Source organism: Pseudonaja textilis, chromosome 1, assembly GCF_049901715.1.
Source record: "Pseudonaja textilis isolate UNSWEBS1 chromosome 1, rPseTex1.2, whole genome shotgun sequence".
Taxonomy (NCBI): domain Eukaryota; kingdom Metazoa; phylum Chordata; class Lepidosauria; order Squamata; family Elapidae; genus Pseudonaja; species Pseudonaja textilis.
In genome coordinates this window covers 237,754,586-237,781,475 of record NC_141990.1, presented here as the reverse complement: position 1 = coordinate 237,781,475, position 26,890 = coordinate 237,754,586, and the positions used below count along the sequence as shown (strand labels likewise).

General features: G+C 35.5%; 1 protein-coding gene across 1 annotated transcript in view; it reads left to right on the top strand.

The window, feature by feature from the left end:
- The window catches only part of OTOG (otogelin), a 108,592-nt gene that overhangs the window by 38,583 nt on the left and 43,119 nt on the right, over positions 1-26,890 (top strand). Inside the window, exons 23-31 of the mRNA XM_026706431.2 lie at positions 3,702-3,809; positions 6,782-6,920; positions 8,692-8,826; positions 9,733-9,879; positions 12,004-12,123; positions 13,306-13,422; positions 21,170-21,326; positions 22,208-22,234; positions 22,906-23,073. Of these exons, the coding sequence (XP_026562216.2) occupies positions 3,702-3,809; positions 6,782-6,920; positions 8,692-8,826; positions 9,733-9,879; positions 12,004-12,123; positions 13,306-13,422; positions 21,170-21,326; positions 22,208-22,234; positions 22,906-23,073 (1,118 nt within the window). The remainder of the gene's footprint in view (positions 1-3,701; positions 3,810-6,781; positions 6,921-8,691; positions 8,827-9,732; positions 9,880-12,003; positions 12,124-13,305; positions 13,423-21,169; positions 21,327-22,207; positions 22,235-22,905; positions 23,074-26,890) is intronic.

Sequence of the window (26,890 nt, the reverse complement as noted above, 5' to 3'; positions counted from 1 at the left end):
TTTCTTGCCCTCAGTTTAAAATATCTTCTCGAACAGATGGCATAACAGATCAAATAACTTGTAAGAAGCTTAAATAAATTCCTGGAACATTTGCTAAAAAAAGAAAAGGCAAAAAATCATCACTTTCTAATTTATCCACAAACACACATACAAAAATAATTTTAATGGAATCCAAGAATGTCTCTTATCAATGGCCAGAGAGAATTAGGGGAATAATTGCATAGAAGGAATTTAATTTTGAAACCATGTTTTTGGGAGTCCTTTTAGGTTATTATTGGAGTGAAATAATGAATAATTTTTGTTGTATTTTTTATTGAACAGGCAGCAGTTCCAAAATGGTATAATTCAAAATCATGCACATATATTAGATATATAACATTAAAATAGCCTTGAGTATCTATCATAAAAGGAAATGTCTTGTTTTTTAAATCCATACGGTATTTCAAGTAGAAAGCCTTGAACTTATAGACTGCATTCAATATAATATTAGCAGAAAAAGTACAATAGGCATGTTACATTTAGTGGTTGTGTCTTCATATACCAGAACTCAACAAATGTGAGATTTTTCTAAATAATTTGTAATGAAATCTTTACTCTTCATCTTAGAGATTGTACTTCTGAAGCTCAAGAACCAAACACATGAAGTAGTAATTCTGTTCTGTTTCTTTAGAACAATGAAAATAGCCATTAGTAATAAATATATGTGTGGGTTTTTTCCCCTCTAGGATTTCATAACTCTTTAAAGTGAACAACAATTAAGTGCATTTATCATTGGATGGAGGAATGGTGCCAGGCTATGATTATTGTTTAAATCTTGTGCTAAGGCACCTGATTAAGGTGACTGTAAAATTAAATAGTATATTGGTCAAATTATAGCATTTATAAGTGAGTGCCTACATTTAATTTTATCTGTAAGTTGTACATCAAACTTTGTCTTTGTGAATAATGGCCATTCATAGTAAAAAGAACTCATTTGTCATCTGAATGGCATCTTCTTTTTTACAAATTCTTAGATCCTTGAAATCAATCTGTCTGCCTGGATTTTCAAAAGAGAAAGCTGTTAGCACTTGTTTTATGTAGGATTATATTTCAGAGATAAAATTTGCACTTTTGTCTTGCCTGGCTAAAGTGATGCTCTTTGTTTCTGAATGCGACCTCTTTTGTTGGTAGTATAAACCAGTGGGAATTTTGTAGTTTAGAAAAGGTGGGAGGGCTGTCTTAATAAGTTTTAAATAAGGCCCTAATGTTAAAAGGAAAGAGAAACTATGATGTTGTTGTTATATATAGTGTTTTGAATACAGTGTATTGGTCAGGGCATATCATTTACAAAAAAGCAAAGAAAGAACAAAAAGAAATATTAACATATATAGTAATAACAATAGTAATAGTGTAACAGAATAGTTTTAACTAGATTTCTTTTTATATTAGCTTATTTGTAATTCTGTTGGTTATAGCCAAAGAAATGTTGCATCTTTTCCCCTTTCCTCTTGGATTTGATTTATTGAAATTTTATATAATATAATATAATATAATATAATATAATATAATATATATCATGTTTTTCTTCAGATTTTTTTGTGGGGCAGGAATATGAATTAAAATTAAGAGAAAGACTATGTTTTATTTTTTCTTGGATATTTTTAATTAAATATAAAGCAGTACAAGATTGCTCTGGTATTGCTGATCAAGAACCAGCTTCAAAATGCTCACTGAATATATTTTGGGGTTTCTTCCTCCAGAATTAAGAGGATATTTAAAAAATGCTCTCGAAGAAATATTAGAAGAAAAAAATATTGTATCTGAAAACTTGTTTTTTTATTACTGAGAATCCTAGGTGAGAGCTATTTTTCTGCTTTGTTGAAAACATTTTCTTCTTAATTGTTTTTATTTGGTGATAGAGCTATTACATTAAGCCAGTGTTGACAGCTTTAAGATGTTCAATTCCCAGAATTCCTCAACCAGCAATTGCTAAGGCTGAGGAAACACTGCATTAAGCGCAATGACTGTAATCTTGCATTTGGAATCCAGGAACATTATAACTGGGACATACTAATAGACAGCCCAGAACAATCCATTGTCAACCCATTGCCAACAACCTGAAAACTATAACAAGTGTTCATTTCTTCTACAGGGCTTAGTACTGCGCTGCTTTCAAACACTAATAAGATCAGATCCAATCCCAAAAATGACACAGCAAAATCCAGTTGAGTCTAATTCTTTATTTGCTTTCATCTAATAGACAGAATCTTACCAAACTAAAACTACAACCTTCTAAACCACTAGATAAATTCTTGGAGATTCTAGGGTGTGGCTACCCTGAACCTCTTCCCGCCCACCTCCAGCTAGAGACTATGCAGTCTCTTAATCTGGACCCGTCTATGGGAATGCTTTTTGTTGCCAAAACTCTCCTGTGCTCTTCTTCTCCAGGTGCACATTCCATCACAGATATGCAAACGTTTGAAGTGGTGGGCACCAAAACAAGGGCTTTCTGAATAGTTCAATTTCTCTGTTGCTTTTGCTCTTGTATAGGAAATCAGCATGTATCCAGCTGTCTAAAGGTGAGGGCTTTAGCTGAGATGGATGCCCAGTCTTATATTAACCCACCCTCTGAAATCCTGTGAGTCCCACATACCTCCCTATTTACATAACCGCAGCTGTAAAAGAGATCAGCATGACAGAAGAAGCCATTCTGAAAGGGGAAGGGAAATGTATAGGGTGATATTAGATAATTTCGTAGATAATTAATTAGATAATGTGGAGAGTGATTTTCATTATACTTGCAACACAGTAATGTTTATTCCATTCTTTACAGTGTGCATTTCCGATAAATGGTATAATACATTGGTATAATGGTGTAATACTTTTCATAATCTTCATTTGATTTGAGTTTTTGGTAGATCTCTTATGATAGTAATTTTGTAATTGGACACTTGATGCTACCTGAGAAAGACAAAATCTTGCCTGGGCTTGAAAGCTAAGCAGAATGTGGCTTAATATTCATTACTGGGATGGGAGATTACTGTAGAATGTCAGTGATTTAGGTTAATTCAAAAGTGATAGAGGCAAATCCTTTCTGGATTGTTGCCAAGGGAAGTACACGGTTTGTCCATGAAGTCATGAGGAGTCAAGCTTAACTCAAAGGAAACTGTCCTAATGCTAAGAATACCAGCTGCCCTATTTTAGTTATAGCTCCTATTCCTGTAGAGCATATTGGATTTTATTCAGGATATTATATATCAGTAAAGCAAAACATATTTTCATAGTCACATTTTGTTATCTGGTTATCCAGATCTCCTTGGGAACCTTTGCCTAAAGTGCACAGAATTTTTTCTAGAGCAAAAAGTGGGGGGAAATATGCACTTTACAATTTTCTGATGATGCTATTAAATGTCACAATTCACAATTCTTAGTTTGCTGAAAAGTTCTTTAGCTGAAACTGATAGATATGATTTTGCTGCATTTGAGCATACATACTTGCATTAAAAAAGAGAATACTACGAGTCTTATTATTCTCTGCAGTAAGGTTTTTCTCTTTTACCTATTACCTACCTACCTACCTACTTTTTCTATCTGCCTGCCTGCCTGCCTCCCTATTTATTATCATCTGTCTGTCTGCCTACCTACCTACCTATCATTTATCATCTATATCTAATAGTATTGAACTATAACTGACAATGAATGCCTATCTGCTGTTTCCACAGCCTTTTTAAATATGGTGATATGTGCTTCAAGCCAAATGAATGCCCATGTACCTGGAAAGGCAAAGAATATTTTCCTGGGGACAAAGTAATTTCTTCTTGCCATACCTGGTAAGTAGAAATAATTTCCTTTATTTATTAATGTTCATTTTATACATGACTTGTAATATGATAGTTTTGAATATTGTTTTTTCTTCTTAATGGACTCAAATTTCATTTGCACTAACATAGATATTTAAACAAATTTTCAGTGGTTCCAAAATGGATTAGGAAAGAATGAATACAAAGGGATTACTATTAAAATATTTTATTAGGGTTATGAATACAGAAGCAGACACTTTCTCCTTTTTACAAATTTAACTTTAAATCCCATGATGGGGAAAAAGTCACCAAAATTATTTGGGGAAAAAAAGAAAGGGTCAGACACATAGTTTCCTCACCAAGGCTTCTCTTCTTAAAGTCCATCCTGCCAAGGCTATGTTATTTTTATTTTTTTAATTATACAATAATTTTTTCATACATTAATATGTAAGCTGTAGCTTATCTCCAAGTCTCCTCAAAATGTGAGGCTAATAATTTTTTCCACTTTAGTCCTTTTTACCTTTTCAAATTTAAATTCAAAAGAGGTTTTTTTTGGTTCAAGAGTGTAAGAACTTTCTGATAATTTCCCCCTTAATTTTCATTGGCACTTTCACAGGTTTTTTTTTTTTGTTTAAAGAACCTAGCTCTTTCACTACTCCTTTTCATAAACAGTTTCATCTAGGGTTATCAGCCAAAAACTGAAAACTGATTTTCCTATGAACCATGTGAACAATTTTATTAAAATATTTAAAGTAGCATCTTGTCACCAGGACTGACAGGAATGTATTATAGAAAGGAAGTAAGATATGGCACTACTGAAACCCACAACATACATTAAGCGGTAACATAATGCCATATTTCAACCCTTAGTGCCTTACTTTCCTATCAAACTTCTATTAATTGGGCCTTTTGATTCTGCTGGGTAAGCAGGTCCAGTCAGCACTCATCCATGCCTTGTCTGGATGTCTTTGCCCACTCCAGCCTTGTGCTGACTGACTACATCTGCCTTTTGTCAGGTCCTCAATACCTGCTTAGAAGACATTTATAGCCTTTTGGGCGACTGGCGAAGCAACTTACAAGCCATCTCCACTTGGCAGGAAGGTAAATGATCCCCCAGATACCTCCCTTGCTCCCAAACCTCTGTACAGATTTAGCTATCATTGATGGTTGGCATATAAACACAGAGTAGAAGAAAAGCCTCCAAAAACCTTATTTCGGGGGGCTGATGGCAGTTCTGAAAAATACAGTAGTAGGCCACTGCTTTCAGCTTAAAGAAAAAAAAAAGTATTTGCTGAGAAATGTAAACATAATTCTTAATATGTAGTGCAAAAGAATAGGTAAATTGTTGGTATATCCTTTTATGTTCTTGTTAAGAAATGTATCCTTATCACAGTATAAACTCCCTCCACAAATGGGTAGGAAATTAACTTCAGGTCTTCTGTCTGAATTAAATCACAGCCTGTTTTTTGGAATTTTCACAAAGTCTGATGAAAAGTTATCTTATATGATTATAATTATTGATTTTTTCTTACATGTTAGAGTCAAATCACCTCTCGATGAGATGGGCAGCATATAAATAAAAGTTTAAATAAAATAAAATAATAAAGTAAAATAAATAAAATAAAATAAAAAGCCTAATATTCAGGCCTAGGATTGAATGGTCACTTGTAACGCAGATTACACTGTTACATGTGATGGTAGACCTATTTTGTCTTATACAAATAATATTGAGAAAAGAAGTATGTGTATAGGAAGATGCTATGTCAGCTGCTTTGAAATATGCCAGGTCTACTTTTAAAATCATCCCGCTTTGTTGTTTTGTAAGAACTATATGACCATTAGAGACAATGTATGGAATTCAGTGGAAGGTTTGTTTCAGTGGAAGTGGCTTCTCTCATTCATTGAGGAGGGACAGCAAGGCCATCTTTCCAGTGCCCCCTAGTCCATGGCAGAGTCTACTTTGAAGAACCCCCACTCTTTTGAGGCAGAGCTTTGGGATACAATGGAGGCTGCAGGGTTGAGAAGAAGGAATTAGATAGTCAACAATCATGGACTTTGCTCATTTGCTGCGGAATTCAACTCAGTGTTTGAACAATAAAAAAAATGAAAGAAAACTTAAGAAACAAGACATGGGTTTTGTAACATTCATACAATGCAGGGTTTTTTTCCCCTCCTTTTGACAGTTTGTTATTTTATGCTTTTGTGCTTTTACTTTCTTTATTTTTCTATATTTGGTTTATTGTTAAAATCAGTTCCTTTGACATGAGACATGGAAGCAACAATAAGAATTCATGCAAAACTAATGTTTCCTGATCTAATCATATCAAACAGGGAAAAGACAGGTGTCATAGCAAGCTGCATCTTCTGTATATTCAGAGGAAAAATGCATGCCACCAATCAGCACATTGAAAATTCATTGAAGAAAAAGCTAAAATAAAAAATTACTGACTTAACTGTGTAAATTAATCAGTTTAGTCTTACTTGTTTTTTGACCTCTGCTTCTATGCCATTAAAATACCTTAAAATAAGAATCTGAATTAAAATTATTGTTGATAGCAATAAAAGAAGTTGAACTAGATTGCCTAAGTCAGTTTGTATATTATAATTTTTACTTGAAGGATTTAGTTTCTGATATAAGATACATGTTTAATCAAATTAATGAAATGTTTTATTATTTTGAATGTAGGATGTCATGATATAACTGATTTCTCCCGTGACAACGGTATGTTAGAATGTGCAGTCTTATAAGCATAAGAATAACTATAATTTATTTGTAAGGAATTCTGAAAATGAATTGCTTTACTTACATAGATCTTTTCTATTCAAATAAATATCAGCTTAGCTGCATATGTACATGAACTTTGTACAAGTTCTGAAGCAATGGACTTATCAGTAATTTGTAGGAGCATACTTTTAACAGAGTCATGCTATTTGGTTAAATATTATATATAAAGATTATCGTTTATATTTGACGTAACTGTTATAAATTTGCCCTGTTTTAGCATCTGCAGTCATGGCTCATTTAAATGCAATTTCCATCCGTGCCCATCAATGTGTACTACATACGGAGATCGCCATTATAGAACCTTTGATGGCCTATCTTTTGATTATGTTGGAAACTGTAAGGTTTACCTGGTTAAGGTAAGACTTTATTTTAAAGCATGTTCAGTTTTTAAATTAAGTATTGTGCTCTGCAGTTAAAAAGAAACCTAAACATTTGCAAACTGAATAGGAAAAGAATTTAGTTTAATTACTCATAGTGAAAATAAGTTTGTTTCATTCAAATTTTAATTATTATACTTGGAACTATTCATATATGGATATATTGTATTGAATGCAATTGTATTTGGTAATAATATGTATTAATAAGTAAATGAAAGTGAATTAATAAGTACAAATCCAGGTGAAATAAGTGATTCTCAGGCTAAACCAAACCAACACCAAGCAGAAGCTTCTCAATCTCCCAGAGGAAGAGAATGGCCAAATAGCAGGTGACATGAATCAAATGGGAAGAAAAACACAGAATGTAAACATTTGAGCAGACATAGATATATAGCCACTGACTCAGCAAAGCAGCATATCCTGGAACCAGTCTTTGGAAGTCCTGGTTGCTTCCCCAATAATTGCTGCAATCTTTCTTGTCATTGAATCTTTCCTCCTTGTTTAGGACAGAATTATGGAAGAAGGAGCTGGCAAAACATATATATGGCTGGAAAAAAATGCTACATAGAATAGAATAGAATAGAATAGAATAGAATAGAATAGAATAGAATAGAATTCTTTATTGGCTAAGTGTGATTGGACACACAAGGAATTTGTCTTTGGGACATAAGCTCTCAGTGTATATAAAAATACATTCATCAAGTATCAAGTTACACTTAATGATAGTCATAAGATACTAAATAAGCAATCAAATCCTACTAGGAAACTAAATAAAACAATATAAATTGTAAAGATACAAGCAACAAGGTTATAGTCATAAGTGGGAGGAGATGGGTAATAAGAAAGATGAGAAGAATAATAGTAATACAGTCTTAGGAAATAGTTTGACAGTGTTGGGGGAATAACAAGATGGCAGCAAAGATGTACCCCTATTTCTGATTCATTGCTACCATCTAGTGGTCCTCTTCAGTTTCACTGTCTAGATAATATAAGCCTAAAAGAATTATTTTCAAATGGCTGAGTTAAAAAAAGAATATTTGGTAAGATTGGAAAGGTGAGTGGAGAACCTTGCAATGTTGACATCCAATGTTGCTCTGGTTGATAAGAAACAGCTATGTGACTCTCCTGTCCTCAATTATTGCAGCTTTGGAAGGAAGTCTTGGCACTCAAGCTCTTATACTAATAGTGAGCTCCATCTGCTAGATTTTGCCTTGGGGATCAGAAAGCTCTATGTATTGCCTTACTGCTATCTTGTTAGATTTATCAATATGAGGCTGTTGAATTAAAAAATATAAGTCCTGAATTAACAATCTTATTAATGGTTGGTCAATGATGTGGTGGCATAGAGTGGTGCAGTGGCCTAGAGGTGGAGCTCTCACTTCACAATCAGGAGGCTGTGAGTTCGATCCTAGGTAGAGGCAGATATTTCTCTCTCCAAGCCCAATGAGAATATATCTGCTAGACAAAGCTCCGCATTGGTGACAGGAAAGGCATCTGGACAGTAAATGCTCTGCTAGCTCCATTCAGTTGCCCAGACTCTACCCCGCAAGGGATTATGGGGCCATTAAATGATGAATGATATGGAGGCATCTTTTTCTTTGTGGCAGCTTGCAAAGTATCTGTTCCTGCGTTTATGCCATAGATAGTAGAGAAAGAAGAGGAACAAGTAGTCTAAACAGTTGGAGAGGTCTAAGGTGCACTTCTATTTGCAAATTGGAATCAGCTGCTTTATTTTAATTTTTTTCTGCAGAGTTCCTCAACTACTAGTTTCTCAGTCATCATAGAAAATGTCAACTGCTTCAACATTGGAATCATTTGCAGAAAGTATATTTCCATTAACGTAGGAAAATCGCTCATAATATTTGACGATGACACTGGAGATCCGGTAAGTTATAGCAGAACAGAAGTTAAGATACGCAGATAATGCACCAAACCCAAAACACCCTCATTCATGTTCATATTGCACGATAAATATTAGCAATCCTTAAACTTCCAGAAACACTTAAAATTAGTCGTGCTTGTTTATCTAGGTTTTAGTCTTCCTTTTTTTCTCAAAGCATTATGGATCTATACAGGTATCCCTTGACTTACAACAGTCCATTTAGTGACTGTTCAAAGTTACAACAGCACTGAAAAAAGTGGCTTACAATCGTTTTTCACATTTACGGCCATTACAGCATCCCCATAGACATGTGATCAAAATTCAGGCACTTGGCAACTGACTCATATTTATGGCTGTTGCTTTGTCCCAAGGTCATCTGATCTCCTTTTGCAACCTTCTGACAAGCAACATCAATGGGGAAGCTAGATGGGTTACTAATTTATCAATTGCAGTGATTCACTTAACAAATGTGGCAAGAGAGGTCATAAAACAGGGCAAAATTCACTTAACAAATGTCTCGCTTAACAACAGAAATTTTGGGCTCAATTGTGGTTATAAGTCGGGGACTATTCCCTCACACAATACCTGTCTGCTTCTTTTGTTTTAGATTACCATGTTATACCAGCATCTGGTATCATCTAGTGGATGAGATCTAAAAGTGGCTAGACAATAAAAATGTAATTCTCATTTGAATTGTACATCCAAAAATATTTTGAACAAGTCCAGTGTCTGTTGGATTGCTGTTCTTATTCAAATCAAATGTTTCTAAAAGTAGATCCACATAAGAAATAATATGCTAAATCTAGACAGAATCATAATATGGTTGCTTTCCTAAACGCATATTGAAATTATATTATGAAACTTTCATTAAATGCCTATAATCTGTTATGCATGTCTGACATTTAATAGAGTCATCTGAGTTACATAGATAAACTGCAGCAAGTGTATATATGGAAGGCTGGGTTTTTCACCATTGTTCATTTTCCTAATGAACACATCACAGTAATGTGGGATCAAAGAACAACTGTTCATGTCGAGACAGGGCCTCAGTGGCAGGTAAGACAAAACTTCTCTTAACACTTTTAATTCCTTATTGACTTCACTGGGAGAGATTTAAGTTTCTACTTATATCATCCACTGGAATAAATGGAATTTTAAAGAGTGGAAAGTTGGTTTTGTGTTTGTTGGTTATTGTGGCATTTGGGTTTGAATGGCCTGGTGTGGTTGCTATTTTGCTGATGTAAACCAACACGTGGAAGAGGAAAAGCACCCCAAGGGTAACAGTGTTCTCATGAGGGCTGATGAGCTGATCTGGTTGCTAGCCAGGACTATTTCAGTGAGATGTTCAGTGAGATAGCAGCCAAAGGCGCAAAGGTATGAGAGGGCAGGCACTATCTCTTTAATTGCTGGAGGAAATAACCTCAGAATTGGAGAGAGAGAGAAAAGGAGAGAAAAGGGAAATTCTTTGCATGGCTTGATTAGAGTGATTTGAGAGAAAGGTTGGAGAGCCAACCTTAAGTGAGGGGCAATTGTTAGGTCCTGGTTAACAAGGGAGAAGAAAGGTCTAGGTTGGAAGAACGGAAGTGAAGACCCAGAAGGATGAGAGCTCCTCCCAAGAATAGGAAGGAGGGACTTGGCTGACTGTATTAAGTCATTACCTGTAGCTCCCCCAAGAAGGGAAGGAGGGGATCAGCTTTGGAGAAGTCCTGATCTCTGAGGAAGGACTGGGCAGAAAACTCTGAGAGAGTTCTTTGTCCAATGGAGAAGCAGCAAGTGTTTGGCTGAACAGGTCACACCATGCTGAACACACTGCAGTAAATTGCTGTCTATTCTTTTTATTCTTTCTCTTGTCACCACTCAAAAACAGGGGAGGGAGCCAGAGAGCTAGAGATTGGATAGGCTCTGGGAGGGAGGTTTAGGAGGAAACCCAATACCAGTATTGTTTGTATTGCATGGCATATAAATGTTACGAATACTTGCTATAAATAATATTACTGTATATAACAACAAGCATTAAAATTTCCGCTATCTTTTTTTTCTGTGTCTATTGCCACCGTTGCAAAACAAAGTGCACCCAGTTCAAAAAAGAACCTGTTTCTCACACTCTGATAGTCTTCCATTGGCTTAAACAACAGTAATAAGGAGGAAAGGGGCAGGGGGAGAAGCTTAGATTTACACTGAATAGCATTTTTAGTGATCAGCTTTGGCAATTAAAAAATAAGATTGAAGGGGGATGGTAATGTCACCGATGTCACTGGAAGAGCGTGGCATCATTTTTCAGCACCTTTTTCAGGTTGAAGATTTAATTTATGTAAAGTAAATATGTGTATTCAATCTAATGGAGAATTTATTTTACTATTTAGGGTTATTTTTAGCTGACATACTATTCAGCAATTTACCATAAGATTTTGGCAGCAAAAGGTAAAAAGGGGCTGGCTGAGAAGGCTGCATGCAATTATGTATTGGGCAGTAAATGGTGTTGGGTACTTGACACATGTAATACCACTGCTTTGTGAGTTGCATTGGTTGCCAGTGTGTTTCTGGTATGGTTGAAGGAACTGGCTGAACTTCATAGCTTGGGACCAGGTTACCTGTGGACTGTGTTCTAGATGTTTCTATCCATTCAATCCAATTCAGCAGGATGGTCATGATCTGAGTCCAAGAACGGCAGCCTAGTGGGGACTTTGAGGTGTATCTTTTTTGCAGTAACAGAACATCCTCCCTCCAGAGATTAGGATGGCCCTGACCCCATTGGCCTTTCATAAGGCCTTGAAGACCTGGCAATGTGCCTGGGCCTGGAGTCGTGACTATGTTAAGGGCCCTGTTTCCTGCTTATGTATCTATGGATAATATTTTCAGCTGCTGAATATATTTACTTTTTTTGTATTGTGTTTAATTTGTTTCAATTGATGTTATTATTTGCCACCCAGAGTCATATAAATGGGTCATATAAATTGAATAAATAAATAATAATAAATAATAATACTCCTCCCTATTTTCCCCATAACAACCACCCTTGAGGTGGGTTGAACTGAGAGGCAGTTACTGGACTAAAGTCTCCCAGCCAATTGTCAAGCTTAAGGGAAGGCTAGATTCTATGTTATTAATGTGGAAAATAATGTCAAATTTGGGATTATAAATTTCTGTAATTAAGAATTATTCATTTTGCCTCATGTCTAGGGTGAGCTGACCGGATTATGTGGAAATTTTGACGCCAAAACAATAAATGAAATGAGAACTCCAGAAAATTTCGAGTTAACAAATGCACAAGAATTTGGGAGCGCTTGGGCAGCTGTTGAGGTAAAGTGTTGGAGGATGGTCCCTCATTATATTGTTTTTTATTGCCTAAAATTAAGCACCAATCATATTTACCGATATATAATAGTATATAGGTGCCAGATTTCTATGAATTCAAATAGAGGGACTATTGGAGGGACTGCAAGGAGAAAGAAGGTGTAGGAATTTTTGAAGTACGAAGACATTACCTGTAAATCCTGTTTTCCAAACATTTCCTGATGTAACATCCTGATTTTTCAAAGATTCTGTACATTGAAGATTCTTTGCAAACTGCACAGCCAGAGAAGTCTCTTGGTAGCAGAAGTTATTTTTCCATTGTTGAAGGAGGGTGAAAACAAGAGGCAACGATTGCATGCCATGCAAATTTATTCACAGATGTAGAAAACTGGAATAAGCATGTATGCTGCTGGTGTAAACATTGTAATTATACAAACTAAATTTGGGATTAATCATTATTCCTCTGAAAGTATAGTGTTCTCTACTGTTGCGGTTTTGTGATTTTTTTTCCATTTAAATCTTAATGTAATCATGGGGTTTTGGCTTCATGGGGTGTTTTCAGAAGGCTAATCATTCAGAAAGATTTTAGCTAGGGTTTTTTTCTCATATCATTCCTTTAATTTGTTTGGCATACTATTTTTCCTCTGTTTCAGTGTTTAGTATAATATTGCTTGCCCAGAAAGGGAATTACATGCTGCTTATGCATGTCAGTTAGCTTTTCAAATCTTCAACATTCTTTTGCTAACATGTATTATAGATTTTTGGCACTACCTGTAAAGGAATTTTTGTGTATGAGATCACAGCCACATGTTTTTTCATGCTTTTCATGATAATTTTAAGAATTAGAATTATACCAAAAAAAATCACATTTCCACAGAAATTAAAAATATGACACATCTTTCATGATTCCATTCTTCAACTTTCCCCCAACATGTTGCTTCAACAAAAACAGAAGGTATAACAATATACCAGTATGCATCATGTTTTGGTGGTTGTTAGGCATTTAATATTTCCATGTGATCAGTAATCAAACTATCTGTTTGACTCAACTCAAGCTGTTTGTTTGAGATTCAGTATCTACTTCAATATGCAGTTATGTAGGAGTCTATGTCTGTATACCTTACAGGTAGTCTCAAGGAATACCAACTTACAGTCATTCTTCTTTTATTCTTTTGTTTTTGGATTCAGTGTGTTGACAGCTCTGATATTCGGCACCCCTGCATTTTAAACCCACTCAGAGAAGCATTTGCAAAGAAAGAATGCGGAATACTCTTAAGTGAAATATTTGAATCATGCCATCCAGTGGTGAGTAACAATACCGAAAAAAAGTTAAGGGGATAGCAGTTAAAGCAAGATGTATCCAGGTGGTCCAGTAGTTGGTCCTGGAATACTTCTGTTTGAAACTCAAACCATTCATATTTGGTGTCCCACAGGGTTACATCTATTCCTCTTTCTGGCCAACCATATGAAATCACTGTGGGGAGGGCCTCTGGAGATCATAAAGGGAACATGTGCTGCAGCTCTAGAATAGAATAACAGAGTTGGAAGGGACCTTGGAGGTCTTCTAGTCCAACCCCCTGCCTAGGCTACACCACTTCAGACAAATGGTTATCCAATCTCTTCTTAAAACCTTCCAGTGTTGGAAATTTACAACTTCTGGAAGCAAGTTGTTCCACTGATTAATTGTTCTTACTGTCAGGAAATTTCTCCTTAGTTCTAGGTTGCTTCTCTTCTTGATTAGTTTCCACCCATTGCTTTTTGTCCTACCCCCAGGTGCTTTGGAGAATAGCTTGACTCCCTCTTCTTTGTGGCAGCCCCTGAGATATTTGAACACTGCCATCATGTCTCCCCTAGTCCTTCTTTTCATTAGACTAGACATATCCAGTTCCTGCAACTGTTCTTCATATGTTTTAGCCTCCAGTGCCCAAATCATCTTTGTTGCTCTTCTCTGCACTCTTTCTAGAGTTCTAGCTCTGTTTCTCCTAACCGTCCAATTTCCAAAGAAGCATATGCTCTTCTTTCAATAATAGGCTGGAGGATGGAGAGCAAGATTAGATTAAATGCAGACATTGATAATTGATGATTTATATTGATAATGAGAAACTGCACTTAATGATTAAAATTAAGCCTATTTAAATTTAAGCTGGTGTGGCACAGTTGGTTAGAGTGCAATACTGCAGGCTACTTCTGCTTCCTGCCTGCAATTTGGCAGTTCAAATATCAGCAGGCTCAAGGTTGATTCAGCCTTCCATCCTTCCAAGATGGGTAAAATGAGGAGCCAAATTGTTGGGGGCCATATGCTGACTTTGTAAACTGCTTAGAGAGCACTGTGTTGGGTATATGAATACTCCAACTGGTTTGGGTTGAATAAATATGTAAACCTAGGATTAAGTGCTATGTAGCTTTAAGCACAAGAAACTGCAATGTCATTGTGGGTGCGGTTGCAGGCAGTATTATAGGTAGGAGGGGAAACGTAATAGCCCCGGCTTCTGGATGCAACTGTCTGAGTCCGGTTTCTGGATGCACCTGGTTACTGTTCCAGGTCTGCTGCCTACTGTGTTTTGTGAACGTCTATCTGCTTTTGGAGGCTACTGTGCAAGATACCATTTCACCTGAACACAAGGACTGTTTACTGGTGAGCTGTGGATTCAGCGTTAGTACTTGAGAGAAAGGTATCTTAAGAAGAAGATATACAAGCAGATAAAGACATTGTATTTACTGTTTAAAGAGACTTGATAACTGGATTGATAAACTGGATACTGATACATGGACTGAATGACTATTCTTAATCTCTGTATGAATTAAATACCTATTTAAACCACAAACAGTGTTTTTGTCTCAGTGTGTGTATACTCCTGGGCCCAGCCCCTCTCTCATTTGGCTGCCTGGCATGACTGCTGCTGTGCACTCAGCTAAGGGGTTTATCCCCAAACACTAACATTGGTTATGGGCCCAGAAGTGTGCACAGTCTAGCTAACCAGGTTTTAGCAGTGAGAGTTTTGGTCAAGAGTTACACATTGCTGCAAAGACAAACTGTTTGTTGAATAGTTATTTTTCTGCAGAGCAATGGCACAAGTAAATTTGCCAAGTCTGTCCATGATAGCCAGACTAGATGGAACAAACTATGTTTCATGGTCAATGAAGTGTAGTTTACTGCTACGAAGAGAAGGTTTGTGGGACATAATAACAAACCCACCAGATGTATCAAACTTAAATCCTAATGATGAAGAGGATTATAAACTGATACAGGACTATGAAAGAAAGAATGAACAGGCTTTGTGCATCATAGGTCTCACCCTGTCTGACCAGCAACTCATTCATATCCGAGGAGTGGAAAATGCTGCAGAATGCTGGGATAATCTTAAAAGGATTTATGTTCGAGACAGTGTAGGAGCTCATATCAATCTTACACGGAAGCTGTTTAGAACACATCTTGAGATAAATGGAGACATGTTAACTCATTTAAACTGTATGAAAAGCATTTTTCAACAACTGCAAGAAAAAGAGCTTATATTTAATGAGTTGCAACAAGTATACATCATATTGTCTTCTCTGGATCGAAGCTATGATGATTTTGTGACTGCATTGGAAGTATTGCCTAAAGACAGTTTATCAGTAACTGAGATAACCGGCCGGCTATTAGAGGAAGCCAGGAGAAGGAGCGAACGTGAACAGCTGAGGGAAGATAAACATAACGAAGAGAAATTATCTTCAAAGCTTGAGAGAAACCAGCTGTGTAAAGTAAAGCACCCGGAAGAAGAGAAGTTATCTTCAACGGCATACACAATTAAAAAGTGTTTTAATTGTGGAGGCAGAGGACATTTGGCAAGATTCTGCAAAAAAGGAAAAAGCCAGAATTTAAAGAAGCCAAAGAAATCCTCTGAACTGGCCATGTTTAGCAATTGTGATATTAAGAATAATAAGTGCACACTGGAAAGGGATAACAAAAAGGTAACTGCAGCTTTAAATGGAGCATTGTATGTCTTACATGATAGTAAGAAAGGGGAGGCACAAACTGTATTTAATAATATCAAGCCTCATGATGAATGTATCCATTTATTGCATAGACGTTTGGGGCATGTAAACTTTAAAATGCTAAAACGTACAGTTGAGTTATCTGAAGGGATAAGGTTAAAACCCTGTGATAAGTATTTGCGTTGTAATGTCTGTTGTGAAGATAAGAGTAAGATATTGCCTGCAAATAGGCTAAATGGTTTCAAAACTAAAGAACCTTTAGAAGTAGTATTTGCAGACATTATAGGTCCAAAGAAACCCAGTATGGGGGGTGCTCGATATATACTGAGCATTATGGACCATTACTCTAGATATGGGTTTTACTACCTAATGAAAAGCAAAACTGAAACATATCAACATTTCTTCAATTGGTTAAAGTTTGCAGAAAGGAAAAGCAAACGGCAACTGATAACCTTGGTGACAGATAATGGCACGGAATTTGTTAATAGCAAATTCCAGAATAGGTTAAAGGCAGCTGGAATAGCTCATAAGACATCTGCACCATACAGACCACAGCACAATGCATATGTTGAGAGGCGAGGCCAAACACTACAGGCAATGGTTAGAACAATGTTAACTGATTCTGGGTTACCTGATTCTTTGTGGGGGGAGGCCACAATGTGTGCTAATCATTTATTAAACAATGTGGTTAACTCAACCACTGGTGAAATACCATTCACCATGTGGCATGGCAGGAAGCCTGATTTGAGTTACCTGCACACATTTGGTGCACCAGCATGGGTGCATATCCCTACACAACTCAGGCGTAAAGGGCAACATAGAGCTAAACAATTATTCTTCGTTGGTTACCAAGCTAACCATAGGGCATATAGATTTTGGGAGAAAGGCACATCTAAGGTGTTATGTAGTGCTAATGCCCAATTTCTAGAGCACGTAGGATGGGATAAGTTAGAGCAGGATAGCAATAAAGATGTGGTTATTGAATCCTACAGAAATCCCATTAAGTATCCCTGTAACTTTAAGAAAGAAGTAAAGAGTGAAGTACAGGAAGAGATTGTGCCCATAGAAGAAGAAAAGGAAGAAATAGCTGAGGATGAGGAACAGGTTGTAACTCAACCAAGCCCAGTAATACCCAGAAGGACTACACGAATTTCTAGACCGCCTGATAGATACCAGGCTAACACAGTGTGCCAGGAAAATAGAGTGCCATCTACTGTGGATGAGATTAAAAGATATCCTTCTAAAGAGAAAGAAAAATGGTATGCAGCAATTAATAAAGAATTGAAGTCTCTGAAGGATATGAAGGTGTATGAAAATGTGAGATTACCTAGTAATGAAAAACCCATTGGCTGCAAATGGATTTTTAAAATAAAAACAGATAAGGATGGAAACACAATCCATAAGGCAAGACTAGTAGCCCAAGGCTTTAGACAAAGTGCAAAAGACTATGATGAAGTATTTGCACCTAGTCTTAAAGCAGCAACGTTAAGGGCAGCCTTAGTGTGGGCAGCAAGCAAGAAATATATAGTTAACCATTTAGATGTGGAAACTGCTTACTTGCATGCTCCACTAAGACATACTGTGTATATGAAAAGGCCTAATGGATTTAAAGGAGACAATAATAATGATAATGATTGTTGGTTATTAAAGAAGAGCCTTTATGGTCTTAAACAATCGTGCTATGAATGGAACCAGTATATTGTAAAGGAACTGAACAATATAGGGTTTAAAGCTGGTTTAGCTGACCCATGTCTATTTAAGAGAGAAAAGAATGGGAAGATATCATTATTATTGTTGTTTACTGATGATATTGCTCTGATAACTAAGACTAATGATGAAGCAAATGAAATAATATCATCATTAGCCAAGAAAGTAAAAATCAAGCAATTAGGTGAGATAAAGAGATATCTAGGTTTAAATATACTGAGAACACAGAAAGGGTTTAGGATATCTCAAGAAGATAAGATATCTAAATTGCTAATGGATTATAAAATGGAACTTTGTAAGCCTGTAAAGACTCCAATGAGTCAGGATATTTGCAAAATGGATACACAAAGTCCCAAAAGTGATAAGGAACTGTATCAATCCTTGATTGGTAGCTTATCATATATTAGCAATTGGTCAAGGCCAGATATTGCTTTTAGTATTAATCAGCTGGCACGACACAATAATGATCCGCTTCAATGTCACTGGAATGCATTGAAAAGAATCCTAAGATATCTTAAAGGTACATTAAACCATGCACTGTATTTAGAACCAGAAGGTGATCTCATATTGAGTGCTTATGCAGATGCTAGTTTTGCAGCAGAAAGAGATACTAGAAAGTCGACTTCAGGAACAGCCATAATGCTGGGTAAGACATTAATAGGCTGGAAGTCTATAAGGCAACAGCATATAAGTTTGTCTACTATGGAGGCAGAATTCTCCTGTTTATCTTTATTGTGTACTGAGTTGATTATGTACAAACAAATGTTGAAGGATATGGGTATAACTGTAAATTACCCTATAGTTGTACATGAGGATAATCAGGCAGCAATTAAAATGGCTACAAGTATTGCAGTTAAAACTAGAAGTAAACATACAGATTTGAGGTATCTTAATGTAAGAGAATCTGTACAGAGTAAATTGATACAGCTGGAGTACTGCATGTCGGAGGACAATGTAGCTGATCATTTTACTAAAGCCCAAGGTGCTATTAAGCATCTAGAGAGTTGTCAAAAATATGGGTTTAGAATGTAAAGGTTATATATTTATGTCACCCAAAAGGGGAGAATGTTGGGTATATGAATACTCCAACTGGTTTGGGTTGAATAAATATGTAAACCTAGGATTAAGTGCTATGTAGCTTTAAGCACAAGAAACTGCAATGTCATTGTGGGTGCGGTTGCAGGCAGTCTTATAGGTAGGAGGGGAAACGTAATAGCCCCGGCTTCTGGATGCAACTGTCTGAGTCCGGTTTCTGGATGCACCTGGTTACTGTTCCAGGTCTGCTGCCTACTGTGTTTTGTGAACGTCTATCTGCTTTTGGAGGCTACTGTGCAAGATACCATTTCACCTGAACACAAGGACTGTTTACTGGTGAGCTGTGGATTCAGCGTTAGTACTTGAGAGAAAGGTATCTTAAGAAGAAGATATACAAGCAGATAAAGACATTGTATTTACTGTTTAAAGAGACTTGATAACTGGATTGATAAACTGGATACTGATACATGGACTGAATGACTATTCTTAATCTCTGTATGAATTAAATACCTATTTAAACCACAAACAGTGTTTTTGTCTCAGTGTGTGTATACTCCTGGGCCCAGCCCCTCTCTCATTTGGCTGCCTGGCATGACTGCTGCTGTGCACTCAGCTAAGGGGTTTATCCCCAAACACTAACACACTGTAAAGCACTGTAAAGCAGTATATATGTCTAAGTGCTATTGCTATTTCTTTGGGGGTTGCACTCCCTGTGAAAGAGCAAATGGCATTCTGGAAGTGAATGTTTCTCAATATTTCACTGTCACTAGACTCACAAATAGCTGCTGTATGGCAGCTATCTTACTGAGCAGACTAGATTTGTGGCCTTGGCTGCATCCTGTTTGATTAGGGGAATGCACTTTACATGTGCCTACCTTAGACAAAAATCCACGAGTTACAAATATAAAATTGTGTTAAGTGTTAAGTTTGTAATTGATGTAATGTACAAGGATCATGTTTAACCCCTAAACTGAAAGAAATACACAAGTTGCCAGTTTTTACTGGATGAAAATTTAAGACATTGCATTAATGTTTAAAGAGAGCTAGTTTTGTGTAGTAGTTAAAATATCAGACTAGAGACTGTTAATTCTAATCCTGCCTTAGGGACAAAGCCACCTTAGGTCTGTCATACCTTTGGCTCTGGGAAACAGGCAAGGGCGAACTATTTCTGAAAAACCTTCCCAAGAAAAACCTTGTGCAGGCAGTCTCTGAGAATTGGATACAATTGAATGGAAGATTTAAAAAAAATGATATTTGACGCCCTAAATGGCTTAGGATTTGATTTTCCAAGAGACTGCCTTTTCCCACATCTGTTAATTCCTCAAGGAGATGTCTTTTTGAAGACTGTCAAAGACTTACCTTCCTTGTGGAAATATAATGACATTATTCAAGTTTTATTCATTTCATTTATTTAATATATTTCTATCTCTTGCTTCCAGTCAAGCCAGTCTGTGAAAAGAAAAGAAAAAAGTGAATGACTGATCTACCAGTTCTAACTTTCAGCAAATATAGTGTATCAATACAGGCCTCAGCAGAGTTCTAGATTTGAAAAGCAAATCTGATGCAAAGTGAGCACCTATGAGAAATACTTCAAACGAAATATGTCTTTTCCCTAGGGTTGCCATCAGCTGCAAAAGCAGCCCAGGAAAAGACAAAATTCTTTTAAAGGGTTCTGCCAAGGTGCAGGAACCTGCTCACAAATACAACATGCCAATTTTTCTTTTGAATCCAAGTTTTCGTATAAACCTTTGTTATAGGATGTCAGTTAACATTATACATGCATATGTTCTTGTCAATATAGAAGTTGTTTTTCTCTTAGTAATTATTTATTTCATTTCACTATTTAAATAATACAAATATCAGAAAATTTATGCATGCCTAGGGCGTAAACTAGAAATTTAAATATTCACTTATATTTCACAAAAGAAATTCTGTTAAGGAGTAGAATGGAAGAGCTCCTTGGAGCAAAGGATATAGGAGATGGTTACTACTAAAACCTTCTCCTTTATCTAGTCCTCTCCCCCATTTTGAGAGTTTCCTGGTATCCAAAAGCAGATTTTCTTTAGTGCAAGTGGCTGCAAAGAGAAGGAGAAACTGGCTAAGGGCAACTTCTTCCCTTAGTTGGAGCATCTGTGGATTGGAATTCAGAGAATGTTCCCACCAGCAGGAGAAAATTTAGGATTGGTCTATAATGCCAAATACAGATAAGTAATAAATATTACCTGACATGTTTCATAGACATGCCCCTAAAATTTAGTTCAGATGCTTGCTCTTTATATATAAATCAGTATTTAAGTAAGGCATGATTTATTATAGTAATGTTTACATTTTTCAGGTTGATGTCACTTGGTTTTATTCAAACTGTTTGATTGACACATGTGGTTGTAACCAGGGAGGTGATTGTGAATGTTTCTGTACAAGTGTTTCAGCCTATGCTCATCAGTGTTGTCAACAAGGAGTTACAGTAGACTGGAGATCTCCTAGACTATGTCGTAAGTATGATAATCCGAATACATTTACAAAGCCATACTATCAGTTTGATTTTGCTTCTTCATCCATGCATATTCAACTGGCTTTTGATTGTGTAATTTTCCTTTCTTGCATTCAAGAATTGGCTAAAACTCCTGCAATTTTATAAATCAGGCATATTTAAATATAATATAAAAGGATCAGTCATAGTAGTTCATCAATCCATCACAAGGTACTGATAAGTGCTGTTCTATGTTTCGGTAGCTTTTATCTTTCAGTTAATAACACTATCAGTGATAGCCTATTATCACATCTGATAATCGGAGGCCAAGTTTCTTATATAGAAGCTTCATTATCATTCCTGCTACACCTTTATAGGCTTATATATAAATATGAATTCAAAATTGCAACCACAGACTGCAGAAAATTGGCCCATTTCTGATTTATATCTGGAATTCTCAGTATCAAATATAAATGAGATGAGGAAAATAAGAAAATATGTGTAAAGATTTTTTATGTCTGTTTCATTGAACTATAGACATAGCAATAAGTTGAATAATACCTCACAAGAAAACTTTAGAGCACAGCTCTTTTTTTCTCATTATTGCAACATGTAGTTGGGTTAAAATTATATCCTGCACTTAAGTATTTGGAGAATATTATTCTGATATAAATGTGGTTTGTTTTCATAGACAACTGTGATATTGTTTGTTATAGGAAGGACAACTAAAATTATTACTATACCACTAGAGGTCATAAAAGGATAAGTATTTTCTTATTACAGTCAGTGAAAAAAGTTTAAGACATTTCTGCCAGCTTTAATTTGTCTTCTCAATGAAGATGAAAGCAAAATGGCTTGTGTATGCATACATACATTCTAATTGTTTGATTTTGTTTTTTATAGCATATGATTGTGAATATATCAATAAAGGTAAGTAATGATGTGAGAGCTATGTATTTTTCCTTATACCCCCTTCCATGTTAGTGATACTTTGTGCAATGCATTGGAATATGTTGTTATTTAAATATATGTATGTAACTCTGTCATTATAGTGTTGAAATACAGTAAATAATCTAACAATTTGTCAGACAGCCTAATCCACAGAATTATTCTTTGCATCTCAGACCTAGTTACAGTCCTATACTCTTGATCAGTTAGGAAATCAGGTAGAAAATCGAGGAGAACATGAAAAAGCTGAAGGAAGTGAGCATATCCCAGTAGAAGTTATAGCAGTTTTTCTTCTCCTTAGCTATTTTCTGATCTGAATTTTTTATCTTAACTTTTAATGTTTAAAAGTCATTAATTCTTTTGTTTTCCATTGAAAAAAAGGATATTTTGATTTAGCTCAGAGCTTTAGTACTGACATATAATGTTTCATAAACCTTTTTACTCACTTTAATAAAGATTCAGGCCGTTCATTTATGAAATCAAGTTTGCAAGAGTTTTGTACTAAATTAATGTTTAAGAACTGTAATGCTTATTCTTGAGAATGTTTGCTAATGAGGGTGTTTTCTTTGCTGCTGTTGGACTGATTGGTAAACCCGTGATACAGCCATTGAGACAGACTTATCAGAAAATGTAACTTCTTTCTTTCTTGACAGTTCTGGGAAAAGGTCCCTACAAATTGGTTAGTTACTTGGATGGAGAAACTATAATTGCAGCAAAACTGCAGGATGGTTCTGTTTTCCCAGCAAGAGAAGATGACTTAGCTTCGGGAGATGCTTTAACTTTCATGCTGACATCACCGCTGTATAAGCCCAAAGCACATGGTAAATCTAGTAACTCTGTAAAATGGATCTGTAGTACTGAACCTTGGCAACTTTAAGTTCTGTAGATTTTAATTCACAGAATTCTCCAGCCAGCGTGCTGGTTGGGGAATTTTGAGAGTTTACATTGATACATATTAAAGCTGTGGTGGTTGAAAAACAGTACTTTAGATAATACATATCAGAAGCAATTTTTTTAAAAAAAGAAATCCAGATGCTGGTTCACAAATAAAAGGGGCACAACTGTGAATGGCTCTATTGTATTAATGAACATTCAGAGACAATCTGACTGGTTAATATTGCTGGTAGAAATACTGTAGATTGATTTTGTTTAGAGCCAGCAAAACAATTTTTATATTCTCACAGCCAAATTAACAAAAGTGATTTCTCCCACTTTAGAACTTTAGCAATAGCACTCAGACTTATATGCTGCTCCACAGTGATTTACAGCCCTCTCTAAGCGGTTTACAGCATATTGTCCCCAATAATCTGGGTCTTCATTTTACTGATCTCGGAAGGATGGAAGGCTGAGTCAACCTTGAACCAATGAAAACTGAACTGCTGAACTGCCAGCAATCGGCAATCAGCAGAAGTAGCCTGCAATACTGCATTCTAACCACTGCGCCACTACAGTTTTTTAAAAAGTTTACCTAATCAACTTTAGTGGGTTTTTAAAAAAAATATGATCAAAGGTCTCCACTTAGAGAGTAGGTTTTTTACAAAGCTATTGCTGATGTATAAGTAACACGACTCTTAGTTTTCAGATCGACAACTTTGTAAATACATTAGCCTTAATATTCTTCATGCAGGATAGGTAGAGAAACCTAAGAGGAAATCTGGAAATTGAAAGCAGCTGGTTAACTATGAATCTAATAACATACAAACAGGTCAGCTGAGGATATATTATAATGGTTGGCAGCAAATTGAGATTATGGTTAAGTGAAAAACTATATCTGTATAAAAACACCTTTTTAAAGTTAATTGCCATTAATTGTGTTCTTCACTAAAATATGGACTTTCCAACTCCTTGGGATTACTCAGATACTATATAGTTTTGGATGCGTACATGTATTTTCACATTTATAAAATGTACATTTTATCAATTTTTGCCTCTGTCTTTTGAAATAAAAGTAACTGCAAGTATTAAAATCAGTGATACTTAAATACTAAAGTTTAACATGATTCTTGTTATAGAAGAAATGCCAATTTATCTATAAAGCAGCTGGCTAGCTGTAAAAGTAATGAAATACAAATGATCAACCGAGGATCTATTATAATAGATTGGCAGCAAATTGAAATTATGGTTAAGTGAAAAGAAAATAGAAAGGAAGCAAACTGCTGAAAAATATTGGGGGAAAAGGATATTACTAGAATAATGATAAAAGACAGTCAATTTTATATCAACAGTTCATTGAATACAAATATTTTTATGAATAACATTTATTTCTAGATATGCAATTTCTGGAAATGCGATTATTTCAGATAGAAAACCAGAACAAAGAAATATATCCCCCCTGATATAGCACATATATACGGAGAGATTAGAGTGTTGCCAGTGACAATGAAAGAGCTTAAAGGTCCTGAGATAAACCTTTTCAGCTGCACTGTTTGAAATCAGTGTTTGTGAAGTTAATAATAGTTCCAGATATGAGTGTCAGTTACTGAATTTTTTTTCTTGAAAATCCACCTTTGGAAAGTAGTCCGTTTATTTTCAATTTTACCACTCTTATCTCAACATTCTGTTTATAATTCTGATAGAAAAATAAATTCACCAATCTTTATTATGATTTGGCAAGCAATGTTTGCTTATGCTACAATAAGTAATTTTCAGCTTCAGTAGTTAAAGAAAATATGAGCTGTTTCTCTCTTTCTCCATATACTAAATTCATTTTGTTGGAAAATTAAATAGTATTCTAGGAGAATGAATTATTACATCACTTAACATCTGTTTAACGGATGAGGACAATGGATTTTATAGTAGTTCTGATAACATAAAGCAGAATAATGTAATGTACAGTGAAATAATATGTGGGACAAAATATGTTCAATTATGTCACAATTCTATCACCCTTTTAATAATCATTACTTTAAATCTACTGGAAAAACGTTTAATCAGTTTTGAAAAGGAAGAGAAAATCTGGCAATAGAAGTTTTACATGTTAGGGTTTTTAAAAAAAATAATGTATTGGCTTGGAGATGAGTGGAAGGTTTAGCTTCTTAAAAAGGTGTAATTTTCTTAGATTTGAACTTCTTCATTTTGTACTTTTAGAAACTCCTGGATTGAAACAGTGGCAATGTTATAAATACATAGTTTTGGGTTAAGTTGAGCTTGACAGAATCTGGCTATATTTTAGCAAAATAACAATCAAGATAGCTTAAATAGTTTATTATTATAGTTTATTATTGCAGTAACAGAGTAGAACAATTTAATTTAATAAAATCAGTACATCCAAATCAAAACATAATGCAGCTGATAACATATCAAAATAACTGTATTAATAACTCTTACTCATATAAAACATTACTGGGCTTTTCCCAACTGAAAAAAATTGTTTACGTTCCATCACAGACAGTATACAGAATGTGGCTACATGACCTGAAATCACCTCCTGATCAACTAACAGGACATCTTTCATCCTGCCAAAATATCATGTTGCAATGGGAAATATATCCCAAATACCTCTATAAAAGAGTCAGTGCAATGGTACAGTACATCATTTTCAGTTTTGATCTCACCCTTCCATAGAGACAAAAGCAACGTTCTTTAGAATTGCTGCAAAAATTGCCATCTAGATAATCAGACTGGATGACAATTCAACTTGCCAGTGTAAAAGTTGTTCTCGTATTCTGGCATGCAAGCTTAAAGAAACTAAGAATAGGATTGAGATCAAGCAAGGTGGTGCCTAGCTGAAATTATTCTGGAGGTCAGGATAACTGGCATGTTGTTTAAAGAAGTATCTGGCCAGTTCAAAACCCATTTAGATCAGGACATTAATTGAAAACCCCACACTACCTTAGGGTGCAACTAAGTAATTTCCATCAGGAATAATGGAGTTTATTTTAGAGTTGAAAATTAATTTAAGTCAATAGCTAACACACATGGTTTGCATGTGAGTTTTAATTGATGTCGTTCTAGTCTCAGCTGAAAGACTATGTTTGGATGCATCATGGACTCAGAAATAAGCCCCATAGAAATCATGATTGAACAGCCTCAATTATCCTTAAAGACATATACTTGAAAATATGTCACAAGATAGCTGTGATATTGTAATATAGCTGTAATATTTTTAGTTCATCTGGTACATAATGACCACCTTTTGTATAGAACGATATTAAGCTGAGAACTACATTCCTTGCTACCTTGTCTTTTAAGAATTTGGACCCTTTAAGTGGAAAACATTTCTGAAATATTTAAAGATCTTAACCTATTTAATAAACATTCCCATTAATTTGCCATTTATGTTATTATCTAGGAGGACTCTTTGAAAAGATTTTTTGGGGTAATTGATATGTAATAGCCAAGTCTGTGTGTTTAATGATTACAGTTGATTAATGCTCTCCTTAGTCCTATAGGTAAAATTGAGGTGATGACTGTATCATCTGCACATAAAAATAAAGCAACAGGTCTATCAATCAAGCTTAGCAGGGATGTTTCAGTTTTGTCACTTTTGCCATCACATCTAAAATTAAATAGCAAAGGGGCTAAATTACACCACAGCAGAATGCTGACCTTGGTTGTTCATCCAAATTTGGACATAGGTATCACCATGCAACATTTTAATAAGTGTCAGCAGCCACCTATTAATGGAATTATAATTGA